A 26,467-nucleotide genomic window follows, 5' to 3' on the forward strand; every position below is an offset into this window, starting at 1 on the left:
GTAGGTACATATCGCAAAGGCAAGGGCAGCAGCGTACGCGGGGATTGCTCTGCACGTTGACTTGATTGCGTGCTAGCGCCGACTGGAAATAGAAGATGGAGGATGGGATGGCCGGAAGAGCTCATGGCGGTGATCTAGATGGGATCTACGTAGATCCTTTGTGCCTCTTTATGGTACCTCTTTGTTGGACCCTTTGCACTGTACATAGTGTACACAAATAGACGATTGACCATGCCCAAATCAGTGTCGACCAAGGACAACCGCGCAGGAACAGAAGATCGAGTGCGTGCACAGCCTGGACCGAGTGGTCGTGGTGATCTCAAAGGACGGTGGCAGTGGGTAGGTATCCCGTCAGACGTCCCACTCAGCCACTCCCTTGGAAACCGGCCTTGGTTGTAAGTTGGAGATCGGCCTCAGATAAAGCCACAATAGGGTCCGACCATGGCAGTGCGCTTGGACAAGGACAAGAGACCGAGGGGCCCATGTTAGCCACGAAACAATCAGTGAGAGTTTCAGGACATCGTCTTCATATGTATCTCTATGGTTGAGTGCTGTGGTTGAAGTCGTCAAAATAGGTAAAAGTTCCCGTCCCTGAAAATGAAAGAGGACGTTCGGTTGGGATGGGAAAGCGATCCACTGTGGGACTTTGGTGTTCCATTCGTTGTTTTGATGCCGTGGGGTTCAAGACCGCCTATGTAACAGTTTGGCTGTCTGTTAGTGAGGGTCTTGGGATGTGATTTTCTTCGAGGCAGGAAGATCATGAAAAAGTTGAACTTGGAACAACAACGAGCCTACATAGGTCATTAAGTAAATGTGTTCTAAAAACAGTCTTTCTCCCGGTACCCAGACACGTAATTCACGGTTGTTGCCCTGCACCCTGTTGTTGCTCTTGCAGTACCGCCCTACCGGATTCCCAAGGGGTATGGTAAACAACTGGCGCAACACTGACGGGGCAACACGAGGCGGCACTGCCCAGTGCCCAGCGGGGTCTTGCTGGATGGAACGATGACAGCCCCTGCCAATTTGTTTGGCTTCTGAATGGCCCAAACTCGGGCCTTCCCTGTCACTCTTTTGCTTCCACTTCCCAGCCCTCCCAGGTCGCACGCTTGCCCGCCCGCCCGCCTTGCTGAAAGATTAGGTGGAAAATGCGAAAGCGTGATAGCGATTTCCTCTTTGTTCTCTCTTCCAACTAACTAATTGAACCTTTTCAACTTCACTATCTTGGTCGATTTGTTTAGCCGCCAAGGCGGATTCTCCTGTTTGGCCATCGCCCATTTGCTTAGTCGTATATCTCCATGGGTATTGTGTCTACGTTTGTTTCGCTTGGTGAGTGCGAATAGCAGACTGTGTCAATCAATACTGCCTCAACAACCTTTACATACACATACCACTTCTACACGACCTCTACACTACATATCTGCACCAGCCGCCGACATCAAGAAATTATTACTCCCGTCGAACGGTTGTACAAGGCCGATCACCGCGTATATCACCGCGTATCGCGACCCTTTGGAGACCGGTAACGCCCCCAACCGCGCCTCAACACTCTCATTGGCGTTGTCAACTTGCGGAGGGCTGTGTGACGATTGCCGAGTTGCCTCTTCCCGGTTCACGACTTTGCGTTCCATCGACAGACGACGACCAAGAGCAATGCAGAGACATCGGCCTTCTAGTCAGAGGATAATTTCAACCCATTGATCGTCGACGCGGCCGCTTCTTCGAACTGTTACATATATATATGCCATTATACATCTCCACCATTTGCCAAAATGCCTGTAACACAATCACGGATACCGATCCGGGCTTCTCAACCGTCACTGGAGCCCAATGCTGTTTCGATGGAAGTCAGGTTATGGCCACGCATCGACATAGCCCCGGATCCGAATGCTCCCTCTTCCCAAAAGCCCACCCAAACTAGCATTGTAGGCCTCTCTATTCCACATCAAATGGTGTTCCTCTCTTAACACTTGCTTCCATCGCAGATTGTCGCCATTGTCGTTGCCGTAATCGCCCTGATGTTATCCATCACTCTCACCTTACGCGCCGTCCGCGCCAGGCATCCCAACCCAAAATACATACCCACGCCCTTCTTAAAGCGATTATGGACCAGATGGAAGGTCCCGCCTGTCAAGCATGCCTACGCTCAGGCTGGCATCGACGAAGAGTACAACAGTCACAACCGAGCAAATCAAGACGTCATGGAGGAAACACTCACTGCGGTGAACGCTCGACTTGCCGCCGCAGCCGGCAGAACAGGAGCGACAGGAGGAACGACAGCTGAGGTAAACCGTAACCAGTCGATCCGCAGCATCATGACACTCCCGCCCTACCGGCCAGCCCCAGGCGAGAACGAGCGAGTACTAGGTAGAGAAGGCGAGCGCGACGGTATCGACGTGGTGGTGGAGATGCCGACTGCGGAGGATGAGGAGCATCTACGTGACGAGGAAATGGAGGCACTGTATCAGATTCGCGTGGCAAGACGGCGCGCGAACCAAGAGCGGGAGGAGCGGCGACGACTGCGCCAAGAGGCTCGGCAAGCCCATAACACTGCAGCTTTGCGCCAGATCAGAGAGCAAGCACGGGTTCAGACGGCGCGGAATACCGAGGAACTGGAGGTGCTTCGTGAGGAACACAATCGCATCAGAGAGTTGCGATCGCGCGCGACGAGCAGTGTACAGTATGCGGAATTGGGTGTCGCCAGGGCCGATGGCACTCGCATCCGGGCTAACAGCACGGAAAGCGAGAGGGTCGGATTGCTGAGCGATGCGGCGAGCATGGCGGCGTCGCAGCAGGGTGTAAGGCCTAGTACTTCAGCCACTCACCATCGGAGGGGTTCGAGCTCGCTCAGTATCGACACCTCCAGATTGGGTGATCAGTTACTCGATTCGTCGGCTGTGGCTACGCCCTTGACTGGAGCGGGCGGTAGCAGCACGTTCAGCCTTGTTACGCGCAACAGCCAAGAACGCGGACGATCGATATCCAGGTCCAGGGCAAACTCGGCTGCCAATACCCCGCGCGCTGGATCCAGCCCTGAGATGATCGATGCCGATGATGCTGACCTGGGCGCCATCAACATGCCGCCTCCGCCAGGTTACGAAGATGTTCGCTTGGACGACTTGACTCCCTTCCGCTCCCCAGTTGCCTCTGCTGCTGTATCCGGTAGGAACAGCCCCACCACCATGACGCCGCTTCCGTACAACGAACCCCCTCCGGAATACCCCGGTCCATCACCAGCACCACCAGCCGAAGAGACATCGCTCTCTACGCGCACGAATGGAGGCAGAACCCTTGCTCACCAGAGGAGCATCTCAGGGGGAGGAGGTGTCCGAACCGGGAACCTACCGACCAGATTGCCAAGTCTGCGTCTCGACTCAGTGCCACTCATTGTCGTCGAACCGGAAGAGGAGATAAGGATAGGAGAGGGGAGCAATAATAACGCGGCCAGCACAGAGGAATCGGCGTCTCACCCTCCGAACATCAACATAACATTCCAAGGAGAGAGTAGCGCAGCTCGTACGTCAGTATCGGAGAGTTTCCGAACATCGACGGAGAGTGACTCGGGCGAGGAAACCTCAGTAACGACAAAGGGGAAAAAGCCCGAGAGGACCATCGAAGTAAATGAACAGATGGAGAAAGAGAAGGGCAATAGAAGCGGTGCTGTTACTGCGGATATCGATCGCTCGGAGAGCACCAGGAGCACGACAGCTGCAAGAGACAAGGAGAGTCACAGTCCCCCAGTAGGAGAAGGGATAAAAGGAACTTCGGCTAGGATAACGGCGGAAGGTGCGGATCCATGAGACGAGGTTTTTGAAGAGAAAACAAGATATGGAATTGGGATGGTGATGGTATTCTGATGATTGGCGTGACGTGACCTATACCCGCGACTCGATTCGTATACATACCGGAGGACAGCGTTTTTTTCTTTTGGGTGGAAGGAGAAAGGAGGGGATGAGAGAACTGGAGGAAATTTGGAAACTCTAAAGCATCAACTTTGTGGGTATCACTATGTTTATGTATATACCAGTAATGTTGTCAATGATCAACCGACCAACCGGCGTGGAATGGAAACTGGAGTCCAATAAATTACTCAAGGGATACTTTTTGATGAAGGGAATGAATGAGACAACGGCATTCTGATGCTCGGCTTTCCAAACCTGGTGATTGCTTGTTGTATGTGTACCCGTTGGTGAATCGGTTCCGCTAAGGTCGTTCGAACATTCCTTCTTCCTTCCTTCCATCCATCAATGGGCAATAATACGGCAGACTTCTTCGGACTGAGACTTCCAATGACCATGGCGTCAAAACCGAGTACAGTCAAGTCTGCAGCGATCAGAGGTATAACGATAATCTGGATATAACGATCAATTTCGCTGCTACCGTTTCATTTGTATGGTGATTTTAGTAGTATAACGATATATTCCGTATTGGCATTACGATCAAAATCCTGCTTAGTAACACCTATAATTTGGTACTTAATCGTTATTTTTATAGGTAGGAAACTTGGGAAATACTACTAAGTCATCCCTTAGCAGTACCTAACTCATAACTATTTAGTACCTTTGTACCTATCCGAGCCTGCCTTGGCGCTCTTGGCACTACTGGGAGTAACGATAATCTGGGTATAGCGGTCAGAATCCCCGCCACCGACGTGATCGTTATTTGCAGACTTGACTGTACATATGTAAAGGGCAAGTGAAGAGTCTGGCAAGATTTCGCCAGCACCTCCTAGGTTTCGATTTCCGCATGACAGTCACTTCACTTCACTTTGCTTTACTTTTATCCGAAGAACAACAACAATTCAACGAGCGACTCCATTGCTACCTATTCTCTCAAAAGCACTAGAAAAACAACAAAACAGATAAAAACATCGCCCTTCGAATAGAAAAATCCCTTCAACAACCAAACGAGTGAAAGGCGTTGAGCCCAATGTGGCATCAATGCACTATACCCTTCCTTCTCGAATCGAAAAGTAGCTTTTTTACCACCTGTCACAGGCAGCGTCAGCATCAGCATCAGTGTCATGAAACTGAAACATCGTCATCATCTCATCCAACATCCATCTCATTTGAATCCATTCTTTTCCCATCCATCCATCCATCCATCCATCCATCCTCCCCATCCTTCCCTCTCAGCAGGGAAAACTAACTGACTAGTTAGTCAGTCAGTCAGTTGCTCAAACACAAGTCCAAACCTCCTGCTGCTTGCCATCCACGGTAACCACCTGCTCCCTAACCCACTGCTGCTGCTGCTGCTGCTTGGAGTGAGCAGCAACGAAATCCATCATTTGCTGGGGAGAGAAGATTTGTTGCTGGTTGTTCTGGCTACCGATGACGATCTCCTCTTGCTGCTGCTTGCTTTGGCTGTTACCGGCGGCCAACTGCTGCTGCTGCTGCTCCAGCTGACCATCGAAATGCTCGCCAGCAGCAGTCTCGTCGTGACGGACTTGGATGATGCCGCCGTTGGTGGTGGTGGTCTTGAAGAGCTCTTGGGTGGCTTGTTGGTGGTTCCAGTTGCCGCCGTTGTTGAGTTGCTGGGTCTGTTCACCGCCGATCTTGTTCAGCTGCTGTGTCTGCTGGCCGTTGTGGAGTTGTTGGAGTCCCTGGCCCTTGTTGTCGAGCTGCTGAGTGTTGATGGGCTGGCCCTGGTAGAATTGCTGCTGGTGGGTAGTAGTCAGGAGAATGTCGTTGGGGCTGCCGCCGTTGTTCCACTGCTGCTGCTGCTGCTGATGGTGAGTCTGTTGACCATTATACAGCTGCTGGCCCTGGCCTTGACCCTTGTTGAACTGCTCTTGCTCATGGTTGGAGTTGGTGGTCAGGAGGATACCGTTCTGGCCGGTCTTGTACAGCTGGTCAGTAGTACCTACCTGCTGACCGTTGTAGAGCTGCTGGTTTTGGCCGCCCTTGTTGAACTCCTGGGTGACACCGTGGGTGCTGCCAGTGGTGTAGAGACCTTCGATCTGCTGGGTACCCTTGTTGAATTGCTCTTGCTGCTCTTGGTTCTGGCCCTGGTTGAGTTGGTTGGCCCAGTTGTGGGTGGTATCACGCTCCTGGACGCGGCCATTGGTCTGGCCTATGGTATTGTAGAGCTCTTGGGTCTTGCCTTGGCCCTTGGTAAGAAGCTCATCTTGCTGAGTCTTGCCGGTGTACATGACGGGGCCGTGGGTGCTGGACTGGTCGTCAAAGTGCTGGCCGAGGTGGTTACGCTTTTGATTCTGGCCAACCTTGAAGTTGGACTTCTGGCCATGGGGCTGCATTGTGGTAGAATAGTTGTTTGTTAGTGTGTATGCTGAGATTTGAGGGTGATAGAGATAATGGATTCTCTGAAGACTCACCGTGCTGTCCTGTTGCTGCTGATCCACACCCATCCACTCTTCGTGGGTCTTTCCGTTGATCACATCAAGCTGCTGCTCACCCTGGCCAGTAACCTTGTTGTTATGATCGATGGATCTGGACTGGGCAAGGCCACCGACGATGTTCTTGCCGCAACCGGGGCACTCGATCTCCTTGCCGATTTGCTGGTCGACATATTCGATCTGGCCCTGGAGACCACCGCGGTTCTGCTGCTTCTGACCGTCGACAATCTCCAGCTTGCTCTGCACGGGGCCAACCTCACGGCAGGCGCGAGAGTGGTTCTCATCGGTCACGAGACATCCTGGAAGGGAGGGCAAGGCCGAGGTGGTGACTGCCAGGGTCAGGGCAAGAAGGGAGTGGATATGCATGTTGTTGGCGGCGGACTAGCCAGTGGACTTGGTTGAAAGTGTCAGAAAGTTGTGTTGAAAGGATTGAGGAGTGGTGAGGATGTCAGGTTGGAGGTTGGAATTCTTTCGACACTGCTGAGAGGAGATCGTTGTCGTTTATATGCTTTGCTGCTCGCTCATTTTTGGTAGGCAAAACACCATGTGTACCAAGATGATCGAAGTTGTAATGTCCGCTTCTAGAAGAAGCACAAACTGTAGTGATTGCTTACTGAAAGGGCGCAAAGTGGCGAGCCGTTGCGGTTTTTCGGACCAGTGAAGAAACTTCGAACCGAAGCACAGCAGTAGTAGCTATCTAGAGTAACCTCCAAGTTGGGTAGAACTCCAGATCTATGACCTCAAGCAGTGCAACGGTTCTCTGCCTACTGGATGTTCATGGCTTGTAAGATCTGGGAGCAGTGACCAGAGGGACTTGCCAACATACCTGGTGGAAAGAAAAGGTCTCCAGACATTGATAAGTGACCCTGGACACAAAGATCCGTATCTCGACTGTGCTCCTCACAGTTCTGACCCGACGGCGTGGTCAAGAGGGGTTCGCTCGAATGCGTAACATTTCATCGAATTAGTATCGGCTATCCTACCCCTGATCGGGAATATGTCAAGGATGACAAGTCATAGTCCTCGCAACACTGGACGATGAGATGTCCAATGCAATAAGGTGTTGAGTTGTGCCAACCCAAGCTCAATACCAATGACTTTCTTTAATAAAGCACCGGGTTCGACTGGTGGGACTGTGCTCGCTGACAATGCGAGGACAGATATTTATCTCGCTTAACGCGAGGCGGCTTCGATAACGAGAGAAGGTGAATGAGCTAGTGGGTGTTCTTCGATTAGGATGTTCCCTCGACTTGCGGTCACACAGTAACGTGCTCCTGGCATCACGAATAAAATGCAGGGAGGCGAACAGACAAGACTTCTTGCTGAGAAGGGATGTTTGCCCGAAGTGATATGGAAAAGTGTTGGAATTGTCATAACTTTTTTTCGTTGAGAGACATTCTACAGCACCTCTAGAGCCACACCCTCAGACAGATTATGTAGATGTATGAAACCTTCTCTTTCCTAAGTGACCCACGCCTATTCCAATGCTCCGCATGTGAAGGAAGAATACCATGACCGGAGTAGAGAAGTCCGGTAAATCCCTTTAGTGACGCCAATCATAGACAGAGAATGGAAAATGGAAAAAAGAAATAGCACAAGACATGGTAAAAGTACAAGAAAATGGTCACAAGGTGTTGATACATATCGTCGCGGATGACTGAGGGGGCGGATTCGTTTGGTCGATTAGGCCTTCTTCTCTGACTCGCCGGACTGCTGCTCGCCGCTGGGAGCACCGCCGAACCAGCCAAAGACGGAACTCTGCATGTTCTTCATCATCTCTTTCTGGGCCTTCTCCTGGGCCTCCTGCTCCATCTTGAGCCACATCTCGCCGTTCTTCTTGATCTCCTCCTCCATGGCCAGGTAGTTGCGCATGCCGCGCTCACGGGCAATATCCTGGATCATCTTGCCCTTAGCAAAAGCCTCAGAAGGATCCTCCTCGCCCTCCATGGCCATGGGGTTCAGCTTGCTAGGCTTGATGCCGAAGCGGGCGCCAAGCGAGCCCAAGCCAGCCTTCTTGGCCTTGGCGGCAACGAGCTTGTTGTGCTCAGCGCGGGCAATGGCCTCTCTACGGGCAAACTCGGTGGGGATGTGCTGGCCCTCGAAGGACTTGAGGACCTTGCGAACATCGGGGAAGTTCATGGTGTGGATGAACTCGAGGAAGGGGACGAGGGACACGAGCTCGGTATCCTTGGGATCACCCTTCCACTTGGGGAGGACGATGGCGTTCTCGGGCTGGGCGCGCACGTGCTTGGGGTCGGTATCAATGATGATGACCTTGGACAAGTCTCTGTTGAGATAAGAAAGGTCCTGTGCGACAATGGTTGGTTAGCTACCGTGATGGTGCAATCTTGACAGCTCTAGGTGGTCCTACCTTGACGATCTCGCCATCCTTGTACTTGGTCGCCTCCCTAAAGAGGGGCCACATGATGAAGCGGTACGGGTCCATCTTGCGGACAATAGGCTCAGCGTTGGCAAAGGGAACGCTGGTGAAGAGAACAATCTCGTAGTACTGGCTGAGGTAGCGCAAGAAGTAGTCGACACCAGGACGCTTGGCGAGACGCCAGCCGTGGTCGCGCGTCCACTCGCTATGCACCAGCATATCTTCCAAACTGATACAGAGGGTGTACGGACGCTCGAATGACGGATCCGGGTCGGGTAGCAGCTTCTCGAAGGCAGGTTCCTGGTAGTAGCTGACGGTTCCAGTCATCCTGGCCTTGGCCCTCTTCCACCACAGGCCGAGACCCCAGCCATTTGGTATATCATGGTGCTTCTCAAGCTCCTCCTCATCCCATTCCCTTCCCAAGTAGATCGTTCCACCCACCAAGGCGAGACCAGCGGCAATGAAGGCCCAGTTGGCCATCTTTTGGCGGCGCTTCTCAGTAGAAGAAACGTAGGCAGAATCGGGGAGCTGGCCCTTCTTGCGGCCGCCACCACCGCTGCCTGACGTAGCGGCCTCAGGGCCCTCGGCGCCCTCAGCCTGTGTCTCTGCCTCCTCACCGGCGACCGGCTTCTTGCCGGCCTCCTTCTGGGCCATCTCATACTCTAGGGTGGTGGGAATACCACCTCTTAGATCGGGGAGCTTGGACAGGTCGATTTCGGGTTCGGGTTCGGATTCGGCTGGGGTTTGTTGTTGCTGCTGTTGCTGCTGCTTCTGCTCAGCTTTCTCGGATTCGGCGGGCTCGGGGGCCTTGGGAGTAGCCTTTTGTGCGGGAGTGCTCTCGGGCTTGGAGAACTTGGGAGGCTTGTTGTCCTTGGCCATGGAACGGGTCCAGACGGCGGGCAGGGTGCGCTGCGACAGGAGAGGCGACGCCGCGTGAGCTGCAACACGCGCGCCCGCGATGGAGCGCACGGCAGCTCTGGACAGCATCATGACTGATATTGGTTGGACACACAAAGGGCAGCAGCTGTTTGGAGCTGTGTGGTGTCGAGTGTCCCCTAGTGATGGAAACCGGAGGTGGATGGATGCCCGGGTGGTTGCAGGAGGGGGGGGGGGGGGAGCTGGTTGCTGCCTCTAGGTGGTGGAAACAAGTGACGATAACAGTAGGATAACGGAAATTCAGGGCGTCGTAGTCAGTTGCAGTCAGTCAGTATCCGCTGGGCCCGATAGCGATATGATATCCCAAAACCAAACTTTCCAATTCCACAAACTCAAGCTTCCCGCCCCGGCCGGCTGCTCGCCCAGAAAAAAACTTGAGTCCTGAACCTTCCGTCACAACGCTGCTAGTTGAACTTCAGCCTTGGCGCGCTTCTTTCGGTCCAATCAGACACGAAGGAGGGGTCTGTCGCTGGATCTTCCAAGGCCGCCGTGCACAGACCTTTGATGTTCTGAGAGTTCTTGTTCCCGGCCCCAATGGCCCCACATACGGAGTTAAGCGTCAAAGACAGTGGGGGACATGTCGTCATCTTTCAGCTTGTGGTTGTTGCATGGATGGATGACAATCACGTCTTTGATCTCCAATTCACCATCTCAACTCCAATATGGCTTAAAAGATAAAACTCTTGATCTCGTCTCCAGGAGACTATCTATTACGACAGGTGTCTGAGATCCTATGTCGGTTGGAAGATTCGGGCACGATTTGACAGGTGTCGTTTATTGGACTGCAGATACTGAAAACGTCAGACGACCGTGACACTATGTACTCTTCCACTGGCATTGCGCCTACAGACGGGATGCTTTTCGACGAGCAGATTACTGTTGCGTGGAAAGGAGCAAGTATAATTTGTAAATGAAGGGAGGTTGCGAACTAAACAAGTACCGGGCATTCAAAGGTATGACTGGCTCTTCGATAACTAAAGCTCTTCTGAGCCATTCAGATCACTTCGCTCTTCTCCTAACCACACAGTTGCTATCTAAACGACGGATGGAAAGCTTGGGTGACCTGACTGACGACTTGATCACCTCAAAAGTCCCCCAGGTGAACCATATGCTAAGTGGATGTTTTTTTCTGTTACAATCCAGTTCAGTAGTTGTACCTCTTGGTGATCCAGGCCATTTGTGTGATTTCCCTACTCTACCCCTAACCCTCTTGCTATCCGAGTACAGCTTATGTAATGCGTCGGTCAAAGCAAATCGTCTGCACACTCAGCGATACAGCGATGCCGTGTTTTGCTGTGATGGACATCCAATTGAACCATTCAACATCATCCACTCAGTTGCCTTCCCCTCACCTGCACTTCTCGGTAGGTAGGTGACCACTTCTTGCTCGTTTTGTTTCTGCATCGTTCTAGCAAGCCGAGACGGAACCGAATCGATACAATTGACGAATCTTCTTTTTAACACAACACTTGCCCTCTTCTGCTCCCAACCCATCTTCTCTCCTTCCCACTCCCGTCTTCTCTGTTTCTTCTGGAACATATCATCATTCATCCAACGCTCGAACGGCTGCGGTGATCCAAGCACAAACGCAAAGTCCACTCCTTCCCCGCCACCCGAACCGGCATTATCAATCATCCAAAAAAAAAGTCCAGTCCGCGCTCTACAACTCCCTGCCACTTACCATTCCAACTCCCAACTATCGCCGCCCACCATGGCTTTCGCGAATGCATTCTAGAGGGTGGTCCAGTCGTTGCGCATTCAGTACTCACGATGGGACCACCCTCTCAGAGTTCTGCGTACTCAACCACACACACAGCCTAGACATACTACTTATCATCGACGCATCGAGCTTAAAGCCAAGAGTCAGAAGAAACTGAACCATCTCAGAACCGATCTTTTATCCTTCCAGATTCCTACAACATCCACTTACATTCATCTCCCACCCTTCCCAAACCCTTGACATTCAACATTTGCCACTTCGCGTTCCGAAGGCACAGTGGCGCCAGTCAGCCCTACAGACTGCTTATTCGTGTTTTGCCAGGATCGCGATATCATAATCACCACTACTTCTACTTACCGTATCTCTCAACCTTCTCTTCGCTTGCCCTGTCGTTAGACGACGATCTACACCACAATGCCTCGCAAAGCCACCCAACAACTAGTGGGGCGTAGAATCACCACGAGGACGTCCCGTACCGTCGCGACCGTCGTGGACAATTCGCTTCATGCTCCCCCGACCCCGATCCCCTCTAATCTCAATACTCCGCTGAGTTCTGCCTATCCGTCGACTTATGCCTCCGAGGCTGAGGGGGACGTTGACGGAGAGGTTGAAGGGGGGGTTGACGGACAAGTCGATGAGGATGTTACCAAAGCCATGGGCGCATTAACCTTGGCTGGCTCTGTCGAAGCGACTGGTGAAGCTTCTGCCCCCCCAAAGCCTCTCTCCCGACTAGCCAGAAGGAAACAAAAGCCGTTTCCCTTCCTAGAGTTGCCGGCCGAACTACGAGTTAAGATCTACGAATACTTCTTCGACGACACCCACTACGTCCTCGACCTAGACCCGGACAATTACAGGCGCATTCACAAGAAGCTGGGCTTCTTGCGCACCTGTCGGACCATCAGCCTCGAGGCCGGCTACCTATTCTATAGCACACACACCTTCCGCATCTTCCCCACCCATCCGGGCAAACACTTCAAGACCAAGAAGCCTCTGCTTGCCCGCATGAGCGCCCGCCAGCGCTCCTGGATTACCAGTCTCGAGATGCGCCTCGGCCCCGGCTGGAACAAGCCACCGCGCGGCTGGGTTGTCAACCCAGCTCTGGGATTGCACGAGTGCACCAGCGTGCGCAAGCTGACCGTCTTTGTCGAGTGCGACCCCAGCGACGGCATTTTTAATGGCTTCCGTCGCGCCGACGACTTTTACGAGGGCTTCTCCCGTGGTCTGCTGACGGACGTGCTCACCGAAATGCCCTTTGTCGAACACGTTACCTTTGACGCGTGGAGCAGCGTCCGGAAGAAGGGCGCCATGATGCGCGGGCTAATCAATACAGCGCTGTCGCATGGGAAGCAGATTCTGTGGGGGCCCGAGAGAGGCTGGACTGATTTGGATAATGAAGAGGATATTGTGGTCCCTACGAACGACATGGTGGCTACCGCACTGCTTAATGGCGTCGGTATGGACGTTGTCATCGTTGCTTGACGTATCCACGCAGCGGGTCAACACTGAAGGGTATGATGATAGTAGTCTGGGAGCATAATGGGTTGGGACAGGCGTTCTTGGGTTAGTTTGGGAATGCATTGCGAACTGCTTTTATCTGGAAGTTGTACAATATGAAGAGCGCATCATGACGTCGCTACTCAGTCTATCGGGGTACGTTAAAGTGTGTTTAGTCCCTATTACGAGCCGAGAGCTACTTGACTCGCATTTCTGAAGACTCTGGCCGATGGATCGAGTCCTATCTCGTAAAGTCATCTGATGTTCCCATATATACCTTGTGACAAGCAAAGCGTTCTGTAGACGAACAGACTGGAGCCTCAGCCCAAGATATCTGCATCATGATCGGATCTCAACTGCACATCACTTGTGCGTCAAGCTAATTATTGCGAGTTGAAGCCACAATCAGTACAGCGAAGCTTGAGTGAAAAACATCGAGAAAGCACCGTCACATGCCGAATGGTCCGGGTCTAAACCCCCTGACTTCCCCGGGTTTTGCGGGTTTGGCGTCCATTGACGGCCGGACGGAAACGGACCCCAACGGTGTCATTGATCTCCACAGTCCCACTTGTCAGCCGGCCGTCGCCGAGCTTCTTAAGCTTCCCTCCCGCTTGTATCAACGACGGGCATGATATATTGCATGATGCAACATATAAACTCCACTGTATGCTTTGGAGATATATAAGTGACCTTGGATCACCTCTTGGTTGGTTAAACACTCGAGATATTATATGAGTTGAGCGTTCGAGATACCTTACGTACTACTGACACTTACACCAAAGAACTACTCGTCCCAAGTGACCCCGCAACCTCGGCTGTCAACTTGTTGTCGATCACATTCACAGCTGAACTACAACAACACGATATCACAATCACTACCAACATCAGCAAAGATGACAAAGGAAGATCCCATCGTCAAGGCGTTGCAGCAATACACAACGTATGTCATCAATCATCCAAAGAACCCCGTTGTTGTCCAGCCTACAATTAACACAACAACAAAAACACACAAAAACAGCTGCGATGTCTCGGACGCCCTCATCAAGCTCAAGTATCGCAATGGCGGGTTTCTCTCCGGTCTGACCATGTGGTCCCCCCACCGTCAAGAAGGCGCAACCAAAATCGTCGGTCCCGCCTACACCGTCCAATATGTTCCTTTGGATGACCCGAGGCCGAAACACCCTACACACTATGTCAGTTCACTTACTTACTCAACTTTGCTTTCATTTATTTCTTGCCTTATATGTGCCTAGGCGTAGGTTATGGTTTATCCTACATACTAAACGAAACAAATATATATTTATCAGATCGACAACGTCCCCAAAGGCTCCGTAGTCTTCGTCTCCGCCCCCGCCAAGACCCCCAACGCCGTCTACGGCGGCCTCATGTCCACGCGTGCCCGCGCCCTGGGAGCCGTCGGCTCCGTCATCGACGGCCGCTTCCGGGACCTGCAAGAGCAACGAGACCTGCATTATCCCATTTTCGCTCGGGACGTGGGCACCGCGCCGCCTGCCGAGCTGGTGAAGGTGGTCGCTGTGAACGTGCCAGTCAAGCTCCAGCAGACGACGGACGAGCAAAAGGACATGATGATTAACCCGGGGGATTATATCGTGGGGGATATCAATGGCGTGGTGGTGCTTCCCAAGGAATTGGCGGAGCACGCGCTGCCGTTGATGAAGAAGCAGGTGGAGGCGGATGCAAAGATGCAGGTTGCGATTGAGGGGGGGATGAGTTTTGTGGAGGCTAGTAGGAAGTTTAGGGGGTGAGATATTGTCTTGGGTAGTTTGGGCTGGTTTGGTAGAGGTTGGAGGTGTTTTTTCTATGGATGATAGCGACTAGTGATGAATAATGAAACTTCCTGAGTTTTCTTTTGGTTCGGATGTGTCATACTTTTGAGAATAATCCAAGTCCAATGTTGATTTGGCGTATCCCATATAATCATATCAAAGTCAAACGGTAAGCAGCAATGAGCAGATCACGAGTCGGGATAACGACCATAAAAGTCATTGAGCTTGTACACGCAATAATGCATATAGGGACGGAAAATCCTAATCCAATTGGTGCTCTATCCAAAAGAAACCCACTATCCCATATCATCCCCTACATGAAACATCAAAACATCACGACTTTGCATAATCCAATCTCTTCTTCGCCTCACTCCACAACTGATGATCAGGCGTCACACCCCTCCTCTCCAACCGCCTCCTGGACTTTGACCTCGTCCGATCCTTCAAGACCCCACGATCACGGCTTTTCCCTCTTTCATCTCTATGCCTCTCTCCCTCCCCCCTAAGCCTTTCTTGTCTCTCACTCCTCTCGCCCGTCCTCCGTCTGTATTTCCTTCCACCAACCATCCTCCTCAACCCCCTCACAACAGCTCTATCAACATCCACACCAAACCACCCCGCCACTCCCGCGCCGGCCAACAGCACCGCCCCCAAAATCACAAAGAAATCCATAAAATGCACCACCCACCACAAATGCTGGGTGCCCATCGGGCACGTCGCATACTCGGCCTTCCACTCCCACTCCTCCTCGTCGAACCAGACGCTCAGAAGCCCCGCGTTCCCGCCAAACTCGCCCATCATGCTTCGCACCGTCACCTCCCTCACGCCCGGCATATCCTCGCGGCCGATCAGGGACTCCTTCTTGGCCTGCTTGTACCTCTTGACCTCCCACTCCCTCTGCTTCCTCTCGATCTCATACTCCCCGTCTTCAGATTGGACAAGCCTCTCCACCTCGACAAAAGACTGGTTGATATAATGCCATGTATCGCACCCCTCATGATCGTGTCCGTTCAGGATAATCCCCCTCCTACCCTGGCCGTTGCCAGGCGCGTCTTTGTTTCCCGACATTCCCAGCATGCCCTCAAGGAACCCCTTGCTGGCCGCCAGACTCAACTGGTTCTGCTCCTTCAGGGTCCCGTCGTGGTCGTGGAAGGTGAAGAGCGGCGAGTCGACGCAGACGCCGTCGGGTTTGTAAAGCGGCACGTGCGTGAGAACCAGAGTGAAGTGGCCCTTGAACTGCACCGCGCTGGCGGTGTTGATGACGCTGTTGATGAAGGAGTAGGTGTCGTCTTGCAGTTCGGTTGACAAAGCGGGCGTGTCGAGGTTCATGTCGTTGAGCACGACGAGACGGAGTTCGGGCACGAGACGGTCGGAGAGCGGGTTGTCGAGGGCGTCGAAGAGGGTCGAGGTCAGGGACTTGTTGGTGAGGGGCAGCTCGAAGCGGAGTTCGTAGTTGATTTTGCCAAAGGCGTCTTCGAAGCGCGCGGTAAGATTGGTGTTGATGTCGCCTGCGTATCCGATGTCGTGGTTGCCCGCTACATTGATGATGCGCTTGGTCCAGACGGAAGAGTCGTTGGCGGGCCCGCTGGTCGAGAGGTAACCGGTTAGGTCGTACTCGTCGGCTGGGTACATGGCGACTTCGTCGGGGACGCGCTCGCCTCCCTTGAAGACGCGGTTCCAGAAGCGGTGGGCGCGCCAGTAGAATTCATCGTCGGTGACCCATTGACTGCCGAGAAGGTCACCGAGAACGGTGACATGCGTCGGGCGCGACCACCAGTGTAGCGTGCGGTAAATGTGGGCGAGGTAGTAGTCGTTGCCCCAGTGGTCGAAGCGCTTGCGGTAGGACTCGGCAAGGTTGAAGACGTCTTCGAAGAAAATGTCGACGATCTCGTGGAAGCACTGGCGCAGGCGCCATCGCAAAGAGGCGTGGCTGGTCTGGAAGGTCAGGTGGCGGAAGAGGCTCTTGACGTGTGGAAAGACGCCTAGGTACTCGGTCGGGATCGAGGTGTCACCTTCGAGCTGCGGGTCGCCAAGTGCGAGGAGACGAAACGGCGCAAGCGGTCGCGAAGGTGTAACGGTAGGTGTCGAGGTAGGGTCGGTTTCCTCTACGGGCACAGACGGTAGCGAAAGGTGCAACTTGACCGTCTCGAGGAAGGCATGGTAACCTGTGTCGGCGGGCGCATTATGTTGGACAGGCGGCAACGGAAAGGCGCATTTTCCGAAGAAAGGGAAGAAGTAGAGGTATATCGTCAGAGCCAGGGAGATAGGGAGGAAGATGCGCAATCCCTTGCGGAGGGTCGCCGTCGGGGACCAGGAGAGTTGCGACATTGGATGTTGACTATCGCGACATGGGGAAACAGAGACACATGTGAAAGGGTATATAGGGTATAGACCAAAAAAGAGAAAGAAAAAAAGCAAAAACACAATGCCCTCAAACGAGAGTTCTGAGAGAGTCCTCGTGAAACCGGGACAATGAGTGTCAGGGGTCTGTTTGTTGTGATAATTCCCGATTTGGAGTCGACAAAAAAAGGAGTCAACAAATTGCGCCGCATGAGAGCGTGTCGGCGATGCTCCAGTCGTGTTTCGCCAATTTTCAGGTGAAGAATGCCAAGACTTGAGGGGAGAAGGGAGGGTGGGGGAAGGGATTTGCCGGCGGCAACTGCACTCGAACGTCATGTGCATGCCCCTGATTTGGAGTTCTCCAGATCCATGATGCTCACCATGTCTTGGCATAAGGGGTCTAGATCTTGTGAGACATGGGAGTTCGTCAACATGGGGGTCGTATGAACTCTCCCTCAAATGAATCAAGAAGGGAGTTCTACACCTTTGGATGATGGTCCCCACTAAAAACCAGTTCTTTTTCTGATCATCGTAAAGGCTCCGGAAAGTGACAAGATCAGACAAATCACCTCACCGGTGGCAACGCTCGCCGACAATCAAGTCAGGCCGAGACATGGTCCGTGATTGTGTAGCTGCCAACGGCTCCGTGGCCCGGCAAGCAGAGTCAGTCCAACTGATGTGCAAGTTTCAAGCACCATCTTCCCGCCTTGCTCTGACTGCTAGTCTACTGGCCGGTAACTCATAGACGTGTTTCCCTATGTTTGTGGGGGGCACCTTTATCTTGTGTGCCTTGACCCAAAGTCCCTCTCCTCCACACGGTCTTGTTGAGGCCAAGCTCCATCTTGCAATGTTGACTTTGTAGCAGTACAAAGGGAAAATCACTGGCCCTAGACCTTCAGTTTTCCGTCGGACAGCACAGACCAAAGACAGCTGAAGGTGTGTACGCGGAGAGTGGAAGTGGCACCAATCAGTTTACACCGAGATCGGTCCTACAAAGATCTTGACACTCGTTGCCTTGTCAGTTGCGTGTAGGTGAGAAAGATGAAGGAGTGGGTAAAAATCATGATGAATTCGAAGCATAATAAGCTCCCCGGGAGCCGTCTTTGCTGTGGTTTTATTTCGGGAAGGCTTTTGACAGATTGGAAAGAACCGCAAATCGTGGAATTTTGACAAGAACTCTCCGAAACAGTACCCATAATGGAGATCCTCCCCAGGCTTTTGTTTGCAGCACTGCTATTTTGGGGTGCGGTCCATGGACTGGTCATTGAACCTGTTGGGGGCCTGGACAGTGTCGAGCCCACGGGACATAACGAAACCGCCTTCGGAGGATGCACACGCGTAAGTGACTCTTTTGCTTTCTTGGTCTCACTACGTACCAACCCAGTACTAATGCTGCCTTAAGTGGTATATGACACCAGGAACCCACCCCCTCGACATGGACTTCTTAGCAGAATGCCAGACGGAAGATGGTTCGTATCTGAAGTCACGACAATATCTCGGACAGTGCATCGCCAACGTCGATGGTTATCTGATCATGCAAGACAAGTAAGTTTTCTTGGTTTTTACCTTTCGATCAACAACAGGTAACTGACGAGCAATCCGTCAGTGGATGGTTTGGTAATACCTGCGGTGATTGCTGGCTCAGTCCCGACCCCAAAGGGAAGTTGGGTATGTTTACATGGCTTCACTGCAGCTGTTATGATGGCGAGAAGTGGGGAGACACCTACATAAATCTTGGTAAGCAAAAATTCCCAGTTTGGCTTTGAGATGTTACTGACAAGGAGGTCTTAGATGGTATTATCAGCAATTTTCATGGTTTGCTCAGTTGCCTCGGTCACGTTGCGGTACCGGCCTGATGGGAGGGAAGTATGTGGTGGGCTGGGGTGTCTGTGGAGTTTAGAGCCACCAAGAGTTCTGGCTTTTAGGTCTTGTTTGGATAGTGGGAAAGGCGGACTAATTCGATTTTTTTTTTTTAAGAAAAGGGTAGGGGAAAGTGGGAGGATGTTTTACAATGGACTTTTCAGATAACGATGTAGAAGCCAGTGGTATACATGTCAGGTAGACGTATGATGTATCCTTTTCCCATAACCAAAGCGCCTTTTCATTTTTGCTCAATATCTTTAACCCGAACGCCGACCTTGCCGCCATGCAGCCTGAACCTAAACCAATGCGCCACGCAAACGCCGTTATGTTCCCTCCCATGACTCAGTACTCTTCATCATAGTCGTCCAACCGCGGAACAGTGACATCAAACGTCACATTGCCATACGACTCAGGATCAACCAGCGCAAAGGCCACAGCGCTTACATCCGCAAGCTTGGATGATTCTACCGTGTCCTCGTCTTCCACCTTCAGCTTCTTCCACCCGTGGCTTAAGTCCCCATTAGGGTGCCTAGGGATTCCATAAACGATTTTGACATCGCCTTCGGGGAGAGGGACCGGTTCGGCGTCGACGCTGAATGTAAGACCGTTGGGGTAGCGGTCATGGAGGATCATGAGTAGCTCTTCGGACACCTTGGCAAAGGTCCAATCTAGCATAACGAAGAGGAAGATTGTATGGATACCGCATTTGAGGCGAAGGGTGATGCGGGGGTCATCGACCGGGTTGTTGGTGGTGCGAGGCTGGGACGACGGTGATGGTCAGCAAAGTTGGAGAGAAGCCCGACGGAGATGGCGGTTTTTTTTACCATTGTAACTTTTCAACTATGACGGTAATGGGGTCTTTTTTGAGGGAATATGTTGAGTGTACAGAAGAAAGAAGTAGAAACCCTTTGTCAAGATTTCGCTAGGCTGAGATCTAAAAAGTTGGGGTCAGTCTGTTCCTGGCATGTGGAAGTGGAAGCTGCAACAAGGGATGGACAGTGGAGTTGGGCTGTGATGACGTTGGTCGGGTGGCCCAGGTTGGAGACACTGAGACTGCAGACGCGATCCGACCCGCTTTCTCCGCGTTTTGGAGGGGGCGGCAGCTACATACATAGAAGGGAGCTCGGGCCATCTCCAATCTCTGATATCCACATGCAGGCACGCAGCCTACCAAGTGGAAGCTGTTAGGTCCCCGTCTCGTCAACCTGGACTTTCGGGGGAGATTTCAACTGAAGTTGTTTCCAGTGTCACTGATCCAAGTTGTCTTTCACTGTCCAACACGGTGGATCGCCAGCGAACAGCTGCAGACACCTTGACCCGCGTCTTTACATCGGCTCGAGCTGCCCCGATTGAACTCCACAACTTCCATTACCTGAGGATTCCGACAAGCACAACACGACAGGAGACTGCGATACGACATTCGATAGATACTGGTCGACATGTCAACCACCAAAGAAACCGAGGCCGCCGCGCCAGAGCCCGTCCCCGAATACGTTACCAAATGTCGTCTTTCCATTCCGGATGCCGTGCGAATCCCCCTTGCGTCGAGCACGGCTCTGCTCATTGGCTTCACACTCGGAATGAGCCAAGGCATCAAGACAGCCGGTATGCGCTTTCGCGCCGAACACGCTCATAAGCTGCCGACCACCAAGATGGGATGGTACTTTTATCACAAGAGCAAGAACTACAACTCAATCTGGGGCGGCGCCAAGGAGGGTGCCAGGATGGGAGCCAAGATTTGCTTCTGGACAACAGCCATGTTTGGCATCGAGCACATGTTTGACGCCTATCGCGGGACGGCCGACATCTTCAATACTGTAACCGCCTGTGTGACTGTTGCGGGAGCCTTCAGTCTATGGAGTACGTGATTGTCTGTCCTAGATCTTGCGCATCAAACGCTAATCATGACTTTCCCATATAGATCGTTTCTCTTTGCCCATGGCGGCCCGAACAACCAAAACTGCCCTGGTCGTAGGTCTCGCTTACGGAGGCTTGCAGGATGTAGCTGGCATCGCAAGAGGTCGACCCATCGGATATGTCGAATTCCTCAAGCGCCGCGTTGGCGGCTTTAAGAATACCGCGGACGAAAACCAGAAGGAGCGGGTGATTTAAAGACGATACAAGTCCAATCCCCCTTGCCCACTCAAAGGTGCATCCCAATCCGATCGGTGAAGAGATACAAAAACACAAGGTTGGTTAGTTGCTCTTCAGTGTTACCATCACAGCCGATTTCGGAAGTCCCAAATGCTCCGCAACGGTTATTCAAGGTCGAAACAGCACAACCCCTGCAACTTATCGGGCAGTCGGTTTACTAGTCCATTTCTATGACAAACTCAAGACCCTCAATTCTGCACGAAATGCCCAAGCATTGTGGGAATCCAACATGGCGCCCGCTCAGCCGCATCGGATTCTATAGAGTAGAGTCTAGACACACATCGGCGTTCTTTCGCCGAGGTATGCGCACAAGTCACCATTATTGGCCAGTACGTATCGAAGCTTTCCAACATCGGCATTGGAATTCGAAGACCCGGCGGCCTACACTAGGGGTAAAGGTATCAGCTGATAGGTGGGTATATCTAGGAAAGCTCTGGAATGCTTGGATTGGAACTGTTATTTCAGCATCCTTCCATTGGCGAGACAGGGCTGGGAAGAACCAATTGTTGGCCATTCATCAAGCGGGCATCAAAGGGGGCACGTCACTCAGCCCAATCTCCTCTCCGATCACCCCCCAGCAGATCGCGGCTACTGGCGGCCTTGGGGGACGGCCACGTGACGCCCGATAAGAAGCAAGCGCAATTGATGCCAATGGCTGCATCAGGTACCATCCCGCCGCAGCATCACCCGCGTCAACGAAACCTTGACAAAGGAGGATCGATGAGGGTTTATCCCAGATAGTAGTGTAGCAAGTCGGCCTGAACTTGTCTTCTGCCCGTCCCACGCTGCGCTAGTGTACTCGGAGGGGATGGATCTGGTACGTTCGATTTGCTAGCGGTCCCGGCCTCCCAGGGGCGAGCCGGAGATAAAGATGAGACGAAGGTCTGTGGTGTGGTTGATTGTCATGAATCAAGCTGCATCTATATATGCCACAGTCATTACCCCGTCTCTGTTTCCCTCGGTACCTGCTTCATCATCCTTTGTGTTTGTACGGTGTTGACCTGTCTTTATTTGGTCTCATCCCGGCACCCCCATCACACACTGCAATATGTTCCCTACTTCAACATCACCGGCCAGCAGGCAGTTGGTTTGCAACGTAGGACATGCTCGGGCAAGAACCATTGCTTCGGCCCTTGGACCTGCCGCGGCTTCTATCTCACGTCATCATGTCTCACATTCAATTTTAATGGTCGGGCGTATCAACGGCGTCGGGAGAACATATGCCACCCGACTTATACACTCCTCCACCAACCGACCTAAGCCTACCGACCACCTAACCATCAACAACGCATCATCATTACCAGCAACAGGCGGGTCTCAGTCCAGTGAGATGCCCAAGACACCGGGACCTTCGCCATTGGCAGTACTGCCACTAACAAACGTCCTCCGATCATGGATGACCACCACCGTTTCCTCCTCGCCCTTCCTCCTACCGCCTTCACTAGCTGTCATGTCCGTCCTAGCCCATACCACAAACCCAGTTCTTAACCCCGACCGAAACCCTCTCCTCCGCGCATTCCTCAAGAAGACCTTCTACGCCCAATTCTGCGCCGGTGAGAATCCGGCCGAGGTCCGCCAAACCATCGACTCCCTCAAGCAAATCGGTTTCAGTGGTGTCATCCTCGGCTACGCCCGTGAGGTGGTCCTTACTGATTCGGAGACCAAAGATCTCGCCTCCTGCGCGGCCGAGGGTGGCGCCGCTGCGGAGGAGTGCATTCGCACGGAAATCAACCCTTGGGCCGAAGGAACCATGGAGACCGTCCGCCTTGCCTCTCCCGGCGACTTCGTAGCTCTCAAATTCACCGGCGCCGGCCGCCAGGCCCTTTATAGTCTTTCCAAACAGCTCCCACCCTCCGAGGCTCTAGGTTCTGCCATCGACGGAATCTGCAACCTCGCCGCCGAGCGGGGCGTCCGCCTCCTCTTCGACGCCGAACAAAATGCTCTCCAGCCTGGTATCGACGACTGGACGCTCGACTACATGCGCCGCTACAACAAAAGCAACGCCGTAGTCTACGGCACTTACCAAGCCTACCTCAAATCCACACCTGCCACTCTCTCTAAGCACCTCGCCATCGCCGCGTCCGAAGGGTTCACCCTCGGCGTGAAACTCGTTCGCGGCGCTTACTTGGGCGCTGATCCCAGATATCTCATCTGCGACACCAAGGCCGACACGGATGGCCAGTACGATGGGATTGCCGAAGCCTTGCTCCGCAAGACCTGGTCTGGCCCCTTGCAACCTCCTGTCCCCCAGTCTGGATCTGCTGAAAAGGAGACGACCAACTTCCCCGACGTGGGCGTCGTTCTAGCCACGCACAACCGCGAATCGGTACTCAAGGGCAAGGCCCTTCTCGACAGCGGCGTGGCCAAGCTGGGCTATGAACAGGTGGCGTTCGCCCAGCTGCAGGGAATGGCGGACGAGGTTAGTTGTGAGCTTGTTGCTGGGCCGCACGAGACTCCCAAGGAAATGGAGATGGCGGCGGAGAAGGAAAGTGAGAAGGGCAGTGAGAAGGGAAGTGAAATGGTCAATAAGCCGCAGGTGTACAAGTACCTGGTGTGGGGATCGACGGGGGAGTGCATGAAGTATTTGTTGCGGAGGGCTTATGAGAATCGGGATGCGGTGCAGAGGACGAGGAGTGGACGGGAGGCGATGGGAAGGGAGGTTAGGAGGAGAGTGAAGGGGCTATTTGGGGTTTCTTCTTAAGCTCGCCCTCCAGTGGGTGTAAGAACCTGAAATGTCATTTTTTTATGGCCTTTGGGGATCATTATTTTTGGCGCATTGCGAGGGTTGCTTGCCTGGCATCTTGGATCGATTACCTAGTAGATTTGGCCTTGGTCTGAGCGTGGGTACTTTGCTTGACAGATACAGATACAAATATTCAAGTCATGAATGAAAGCATCCCGGTCTAGTCGTCGTGATTTCCGTCTTCCCATTCAAAGGTCCTATGACAATATTGTTTCCAACATCAAAACTTTATGAGACCAACTTACCGTTCTGTTAACATGCCTGTGAAATCACCTGAAATCTTGCCCTGGAATGGCGCCAATTCACTATGGTAGCATCCCGCCAATAATTCACCTAGGCCATGTTCCCGCTTCGATCCTGACATCCACTACTTTTGTCTTTTCTTTCCATCTTTTGCTCTGTTGTTGTATGCATCGCTCAGACACTTTCGCCACGGCTGCACAGTAAAGATGTCAGTAGTATCTTGGTCTGGTGTCAGTTCAACATGCAGCTCTCCATGTCCAAGTCTATGCTTCTCTACAACCCAATTCCGTCTCAGGTCATTCCCCAACCTCTAGAGGTATCTTCAGTTCCTTCATTCTTATCTGTCAATCGACTTTTTGTCTTGACCTTTATCTTGTCCTATGCTTGTATTCCTCCTCCTCCCCCAATCCTTTCTTTGCCTCATCTACAACCCCCTCAGCGCAATCCCACTAATAACCAACCCCTCCATCTCCTTCCGCCTCCCCTCCTCATCCGCCTTGTCTATCCTCTCGACGCCCGGCACGCCATTCAGCTTGTAATACTTGCGCACTTTTGCCCAATCCGTCGACTTGGCGAGTTCCTCGTTTGTAAGCGGTACGGGCGTGCCTTGAATGTGAGTAGTCAGGTGTTGCCATATGCTTTCTGGTGTTGGTTGTTGTTCGCTGGTGATTGTCGAGTTTTCGGAGCTGAGTTTGGGGTAGACGATTTTGATGACCAGGACGTCGCGCGTTTTGGAGGGGGTTAGACCGTAGCGGCGGTAGGATTCGGAGATCTGTTTTTTTTTTTTTTTTTGTTTTGTTAGCTCATGGGTTGGCTCACTTAAAGCAAAAAAAAAAAAAAAAAAAAAAAAAAAAGAAAAAAAAAAGCAGTGAAGGTGGATTATGATTATCGCAAAAGAGGAAGGACATGGATGGATGGATGGATGGATAGAAAGACGAACATTGTTGGTCGGACTTAGCCCAATGACAATATCGGAATGGACGTTGGGCGTCTGAAGGGTTCCCTCAGTCAAGGTGTTGAGCGCGCGGAAGATGGCGGCGAACAGGTGTGTGCGGGAGATGATGACTGAAGCGTCGATGAAGGCGTACTCGAACTCGGGGTTCTTGCCGATGAGCTGGGCTTGGAGGAAGTCGACGTTTTGGACGTCGCGGAAGAGGGCGGCGTAGACATGGTGGTCCGAGGGGACGTGTTCGATTTGGAGGGTTTCGAGCGCCATCGCGACGGTTGTGGTCCTCGGTTGTAAATGGTCGTGATGGTGATGGCTGGTGGGGTAGATGGATGGAATGCGACGGGTTGATTGATGTGTTATTGAATCATGTGTCGGTCCGTTATGCTGAGAAGCCGACGTCAGTATTATTTGGTTTGGATTGAGGTCGAGAAGGTGTTTGGGTGCCGTACCGTACTCTTTTTTTGGGCAATTTCCAGTGATACTTTTTCTGATTTGGCGATAAGGAAACAGACTCAAAAGTTGAATGCGACGGCGAATGCATCCTTGCCGCCCATCGGCGGGATCTCCATGGCGGGGCAGATCCCCGGGCGCCGGGGCGCGTCGCGCTGGTGACAGGGATCAATACCTACACAAGTGACCCCGCCAAGCATGTCAATTCCAAGAGGCCCGGACGTCAGCCCCTTTAACGTTTGACTGTATGTATTGGGTCATATACTACGTAACAGGGAATCAACTTGTCACATTGCCGATGGGTCGCTGTTCCGATTGTCTGAGTTTCTTCCATCTGGCAGCCCAAAAAGTGGAACATGGCGCGCGTGCAGCCGTCGAGGTTCTCACAATCTGGGCTCTCGGTCGCAATAACGCAACCACAGCGGATACATGAACACATGTCTCGGACTGTCTAGAGGTACGCTTCCCATTATCTTGCGACGGCCAGGTAGCGTCAGCAATATGCTGTGTTTTAGGGAATGTCATTGTCGACGGATACACGGATGCCGCGGCGTACCTTGACTTTGACATGATGGTTGTTGTCTTGGGAAGGGGGACCACCACCTGTAGTCCCGACCCCCACCTCAGTCGATGTTGATGGGAAGAGATGGGAAATATCGGATAGTAGTGTAGTCGAAGAAACCACAGAAGGATATACGGCCCTGCTACGAAAAGCCACTTTTTTGGTGTACTGGAAACAGGAGAGCGTTCGGCTTTCTATTGGATGAGCGCCAGTCTTGAGGGCTTTGAGAAAGATGCCCAGAAACAGGCTGCTCACTTCGGACGAAGGTCAATCCCGTTAACATACAATAAAAACTCCACCCAGCTTAAGTCACGCTCGGATACTCTCAGCCATGGATGTTCCCTTTGCCATGCACCGATGATCGTGATTGCATTGGGAATGATTGGGAATTGGACCAAATCCGTGAACTCGACTTCCATGCAGATGCAGCCATGCCAAATCGGGACACTCGCAGAACGTAACGGATCCGCCCCGAGTGAAATCGGATTCATTCG

General features: G+C 52.6%; 11 protein-coding genes across 12 annotated transcripts; 6 read left to right on the forward strand and 5 right to left on the reverse strand.

The window, feature by feature from the left end:
- Positions 1-1,096: 1,096 nt before the first annotated feature.
- Positions 1,097-4,139, forward strand: NCU02945 (hypothetical protein). Its single transcript, XM_960534.2, has 2 exons — positions 1,097-1,922; positions 1,983-4,139. Exons 1-2 carry the CDS (start codon positions 1,770-1,772, stop codon positions 3,795-3,797), a joined length of 1,968 nt encoding a protein of 655 aa, XP_965627.1. The 5' UTR covers positions 1,097-1,769; the 3' UTR covers positions 3,798-4,139.
- Positions 4,140-4,781: 642 nt separating this feature from the next.
- Positions 4,782-6,793, reverse strand: NCU02944 (hypothetical protein). Its single transcript, XM_960533.3, has 2 exons — positions 6,332-6,793; positions 4,782-6,247 (listed from the first exon to the last, which is right to left on the reverse strand). Exons 1-2 carry the CDS (start codon positions 6,716-6,718, stop codon positions 5,174-5,176), a joined length of 1,461 nt encoding a protein of 486 aa, XP_965626.1. The 5' UTR covers positions 6,719-6,793; the 3' UTR covers positions 4,782-5,173.
- Positions 6,794-7,535: 742 nt separating this feature from the next.
- On the reverse strand, positions 7,536-9,993 carry tim50 (translocase of inner mitochondrial membrane 50). The gene is made up of 2 exons (XM_960532.3): positions 8,724-9,993; positions 7,536-8,659 (listed from the first exon to the last, which is right to left on the reverse strand). The coding sequence occupies exons 1-2, from the start codon at positions 9,720-9,722 to the stop codon at positions 8,036-8,038; spliced, it is 1,623 nt and encodes a 540-aa protein (XP_965625.3). The 5' UTR covers positions 9,723-9,993; the 3' UTR covers positions 7,536-8,035.
- Positions 9,994-10,985: 992 nt separating this feature from the next.
- NCU02942 (hypothetical protein) lies at positions 10,986-13,221 on the forward strand. Its single transcript, XM_960531.3, has one exon. The coding sequence runs from the start codon at positions 11,803-11,805 to the stop codon at positions 12,865-12,867; it is 1,065 nt and encodes a 354-aa protein (XP_965624.1). The 5' UTR covers positions 10,986-11,802; the 3' UTR covers positions 12,868-13,221.
- A 108-nt stretch (positions 13,222-13,329) lies between these two features.
- Positions 13,330-14,763, forward strand: NCU02941. 2 transcript variants are annotated; one of them, XM_011394742.1, is made up of 4 exons: positions 13,330-13,588; positions 13,665-13,822; positions 13,901-14,075; positions 14,190-14,763. In XM_011394742.1, exons 2-4 carry the CDS (start codon positions 13,776-13,778, stop codon positions 14,646-14,648), a joined length of 681 nt encoding a protein of 226 aa, XP_011393044.1. In that variant the 5' UTR covers positions 13,330-13,588; positions 13,665-13,775; the 3' UTR covers positions 14,649-14,763. The 2 variants fall into 2 exon arrangements, with proteins under 2 accessions (XP_011393044.1, XP_011393043.1); XM_011394741.1 differs by having other exon boundaries at positions 13,483-13,822.
- Positions 14,764-14,893: 130 nt separating this feature from the next.
- Positions 14,894-17,220, reverse strand: NCU02940 (hypothetical protein). Its single transcript, XM_960529.3, has one exon. The coding sequence runs from the start codon at positions 16,995-16,997 to the stop codon at positions 15,003-15,005; it is 1,995 nt and encodes a 664-aa protein (XP_965622.2). The 5' UTR covers positions 16,998-17,220; the 3' UTR covers positions 14,894-15,002.
- Positions 17,221-17,782: 562 nt separating this feature from the next.
- NCU02939 (hypothetical protein) lies at positions 17,783-18,952 on the forward strand. The gene is made up of 4 exons (XM_960528.3): positions 17,783-18,347; positions 18,412-18,554; positions 18,616-18,746; positions 18,801-18,952. Exons 1-4 carry the CDS (start codon positions 18,207-18,209, stop codon positions 18,863-18,865), a joined length of 480 nt encoding a protein of 159 aa, XP_965621.3. The 5' UTR covers positions 17,783-18,206; the 3' UTR covers positions 18,866-18,952.
- On the reverse strand, positions 18,949-19,901 carry NCU02938 (hypothetical protein). The gene is made up of 2 exons (XM_960527.2): positions 19,697-19,901; positions 18,949-19,631 (listed from the first exon to the last, which is right to left on the reverse strand). The coding sequence occupies exons 1-2, from the start codon at positions 19,697-19,699 to the stop codon at positions 19,215-19,217; spliced, it is 420 nt and encodes a 139-aa protein (XP_965620.1). The 5' UTR covers positions 19,700-19,901; the 3' UTR covers positions 18,949-19,214.
- Positions 19,902-20,293: 392 nt separating this feature from the next.
- Positions 20,294-21,356, forward strand: NCU02937 (hypothetical protein). Its single transcript, XM_960526.2, has 2 exons — positions 20,294-20,732; positions 20,794-21,356. Exons 1-2 carry the CDS (start codon positions 20,312-20,314, stop codon positions 20,982-20,984), a joined length of 612 nt encoding a protein of 203 aa, XP_965619.1. The 5' UTR covers positions 20,294-20,311; the 3' UTR covers positions 20,985-21,356.
- Positions 21,357-21,774: 418 nt separating this feature from the next.
- Positions 21,775-23,930, forward strand: NCU02936 (proline oxidase). Its single transcript, XM_960525.2, has one exon. The coding sequence runs from the start codon at positions 22,075-22,077 to the stop codon at positions 23,725-23,727; it is 1,653 nt and encodes a 550-aa protein (XP_965618.1). The 5' UTR covers positions 21,775-22,074; the 3' UTR covers positions 23,728-23,930.
- Positions 23,931-24,101: 171 nt separating this feature from the next.
- NCU02935 (cgi-121) lies at positions 24,102-26,054 on the reverse strand. Its single transcript, XM_960524.2, has 4 exons — positions 25,968-26,054; positions 25,411-25,884; positions 24,953-25,345; positions 24,102-24,784 (listed from the first exon to the last, which is right to left on the reverse strand). The coding sequence occupies exons 3-4, from the start codon at positions 25,226-25,228 to the stop codon at positions 24,437-24,439; spliced, it is 624 nt and encodes a 207-aa protein (XP_965617.1). The 5' UTR covers positions 25,229-25,345; positions 25,411-25,884; positions 25,968-26,054; the 3' UTR covers positions 24,102-24,436.
- Positions 26,055-26,467: the final 413 nt, after the last annotated feature.

This window comes from Neurospora crassa, linkage group I (genome assembly GCF_000182925.2).
Source record: "Neurospora crassa OR74A linkage group I, whole genome shotgun sequence".
Lineage (NCBI taxonomy): Eukaryota > Fungi > Ascomycota > Sordariomycetes > Sordariales > Sordariaceae > Neurospora > Neurospora crassa.

Bases quoted from the DNA above. Each gene is read 5' to 3' on its own strand.
- NCU02945 (XM_960534.2), top strand. From the start codon at position 1,770: ATGCCTGTAACACAATCACGGATACCGATCCGGGCTTCTCAACCGTCA. The intron at 1,923-1,982 runs GTAGGCCTCTCT...CTTCCATCGCAG, and splicing joins AGCCCACCCAAACTAGCATT to ATTGTCGCCATTGTCGTTGC.
- NCU02944 (XM_960533.3), bottom strand. From the start codon at position 6,718: ATGCATATCCACTCCCTTCTTGCCCTGACCCTGGCAGTCACCACCTCG. The intron at 6,248-6,331 runs GTGAGTCTTCAG...ACCACAATGCAG, and splicing joins AGCAGCAACAGGACAGCACG to CCCCATGGCCAGAAGTCCAA.
- tim50 (XM_960532.3), bottom strand. From the start codon at position 9,722: ATGATGCTGTCCAGAGCTGCCGTGCGCTCCATCGCGGGCGCGCGTGTT. The intron at 8,660-8,723 runs GTAGGACCACCT...ATTGTCGCACAG, and splicing joins AGGATGGCGAGATCGTCAAG to GACCTTTCTTATCTCAACAG.
- NCU02942 (XM_960531.3), top strand. From the start codon at position 11,803: ATGCCTCGCAAAGCCACCCAACAACTAGTGGGGCGTAGAATCACCACG.
- NCU02941 (XM_011394742.1), top strand. From the start codon at position 13,776: ATGACAAAGGAAGATCCCATCGTCAAGGCGTTGCAGCAATACACAAC. The intron at 13,823-13,900 runs GTATGTCATCAA...ACACAAAAACAG, and splicing joins GCGTTGCAGCAATACACAAC to CTGCGATGTCTCGGACGCCC. The intron at 14,076-14,189 runs GTCAGTTCACTT...TATATTTATCAG, and splicing joins CGAAACACCCTACACACTAT to ATCGACAACGTCCCCAAAGG.
- NCU02940 (XM_960529.3), bottom strand. From the start codon at position 16,997: ATGTCGCAACTCTCCTGGTCCCCGACGGCGACCCTCCGCAAGGGATTG.
- NCU02939 (XM_960528.3), top strand. From the start codon at position 18,207: ATGGAGATCCTCCCCAGGCTTTTGTTTGCAGCACTGCTATTTTGGGGT. The intron at 18,348-18,411 runs GTAAGTGACTCT...TGCTGCCTTAAG, and splicing joins CCTTCGGAGGATGCACACGC to TGGTATATGACACCAGGAAC. The intron at 18,747-18,800 runs GTAAGCAAAAAT...AGGAGGTCTTAG, and splicing joins AGACACCTACATAAATCTTG to ATGGTATTATCAGCAATTTT.
- NCU02937 (XM_960526.2), top strand. From the start codon at position 20,312: ATGTCAACCACCAAAGAAACCGAGGCCGCCGCGCCAGAGCCCGTCCCC. The intron at 20,733-20,793 runs GTACGTGATTGT...TTTCCCATATAG, and splicing joins GGGAGCCTTCAGTCTATGGA to ATCGTTTCTCTTTGCCCATG.
- NCU02936 (XM_960525.2), top strand. From the start codon at position 22,075: ATGTTCCCTACTTCAACATCACCGGCCAGCAGGCAGTTGGTTTGCAAC.
- NCU02935 (XM_960524.2), bottom strand. From the start codon at position 25,228: ATGGCGCTCGAAACCCTCCAAATCGAACACGTCCCCTCGGACCACCAT. The intron at 24,785-24,952 runs GTTCGTCTTTCT...AAAAAAAAACAG, and splicing joins GGCTAAGTCCGACCAACAAT to ATCTCCGAATCCTACCGCCG.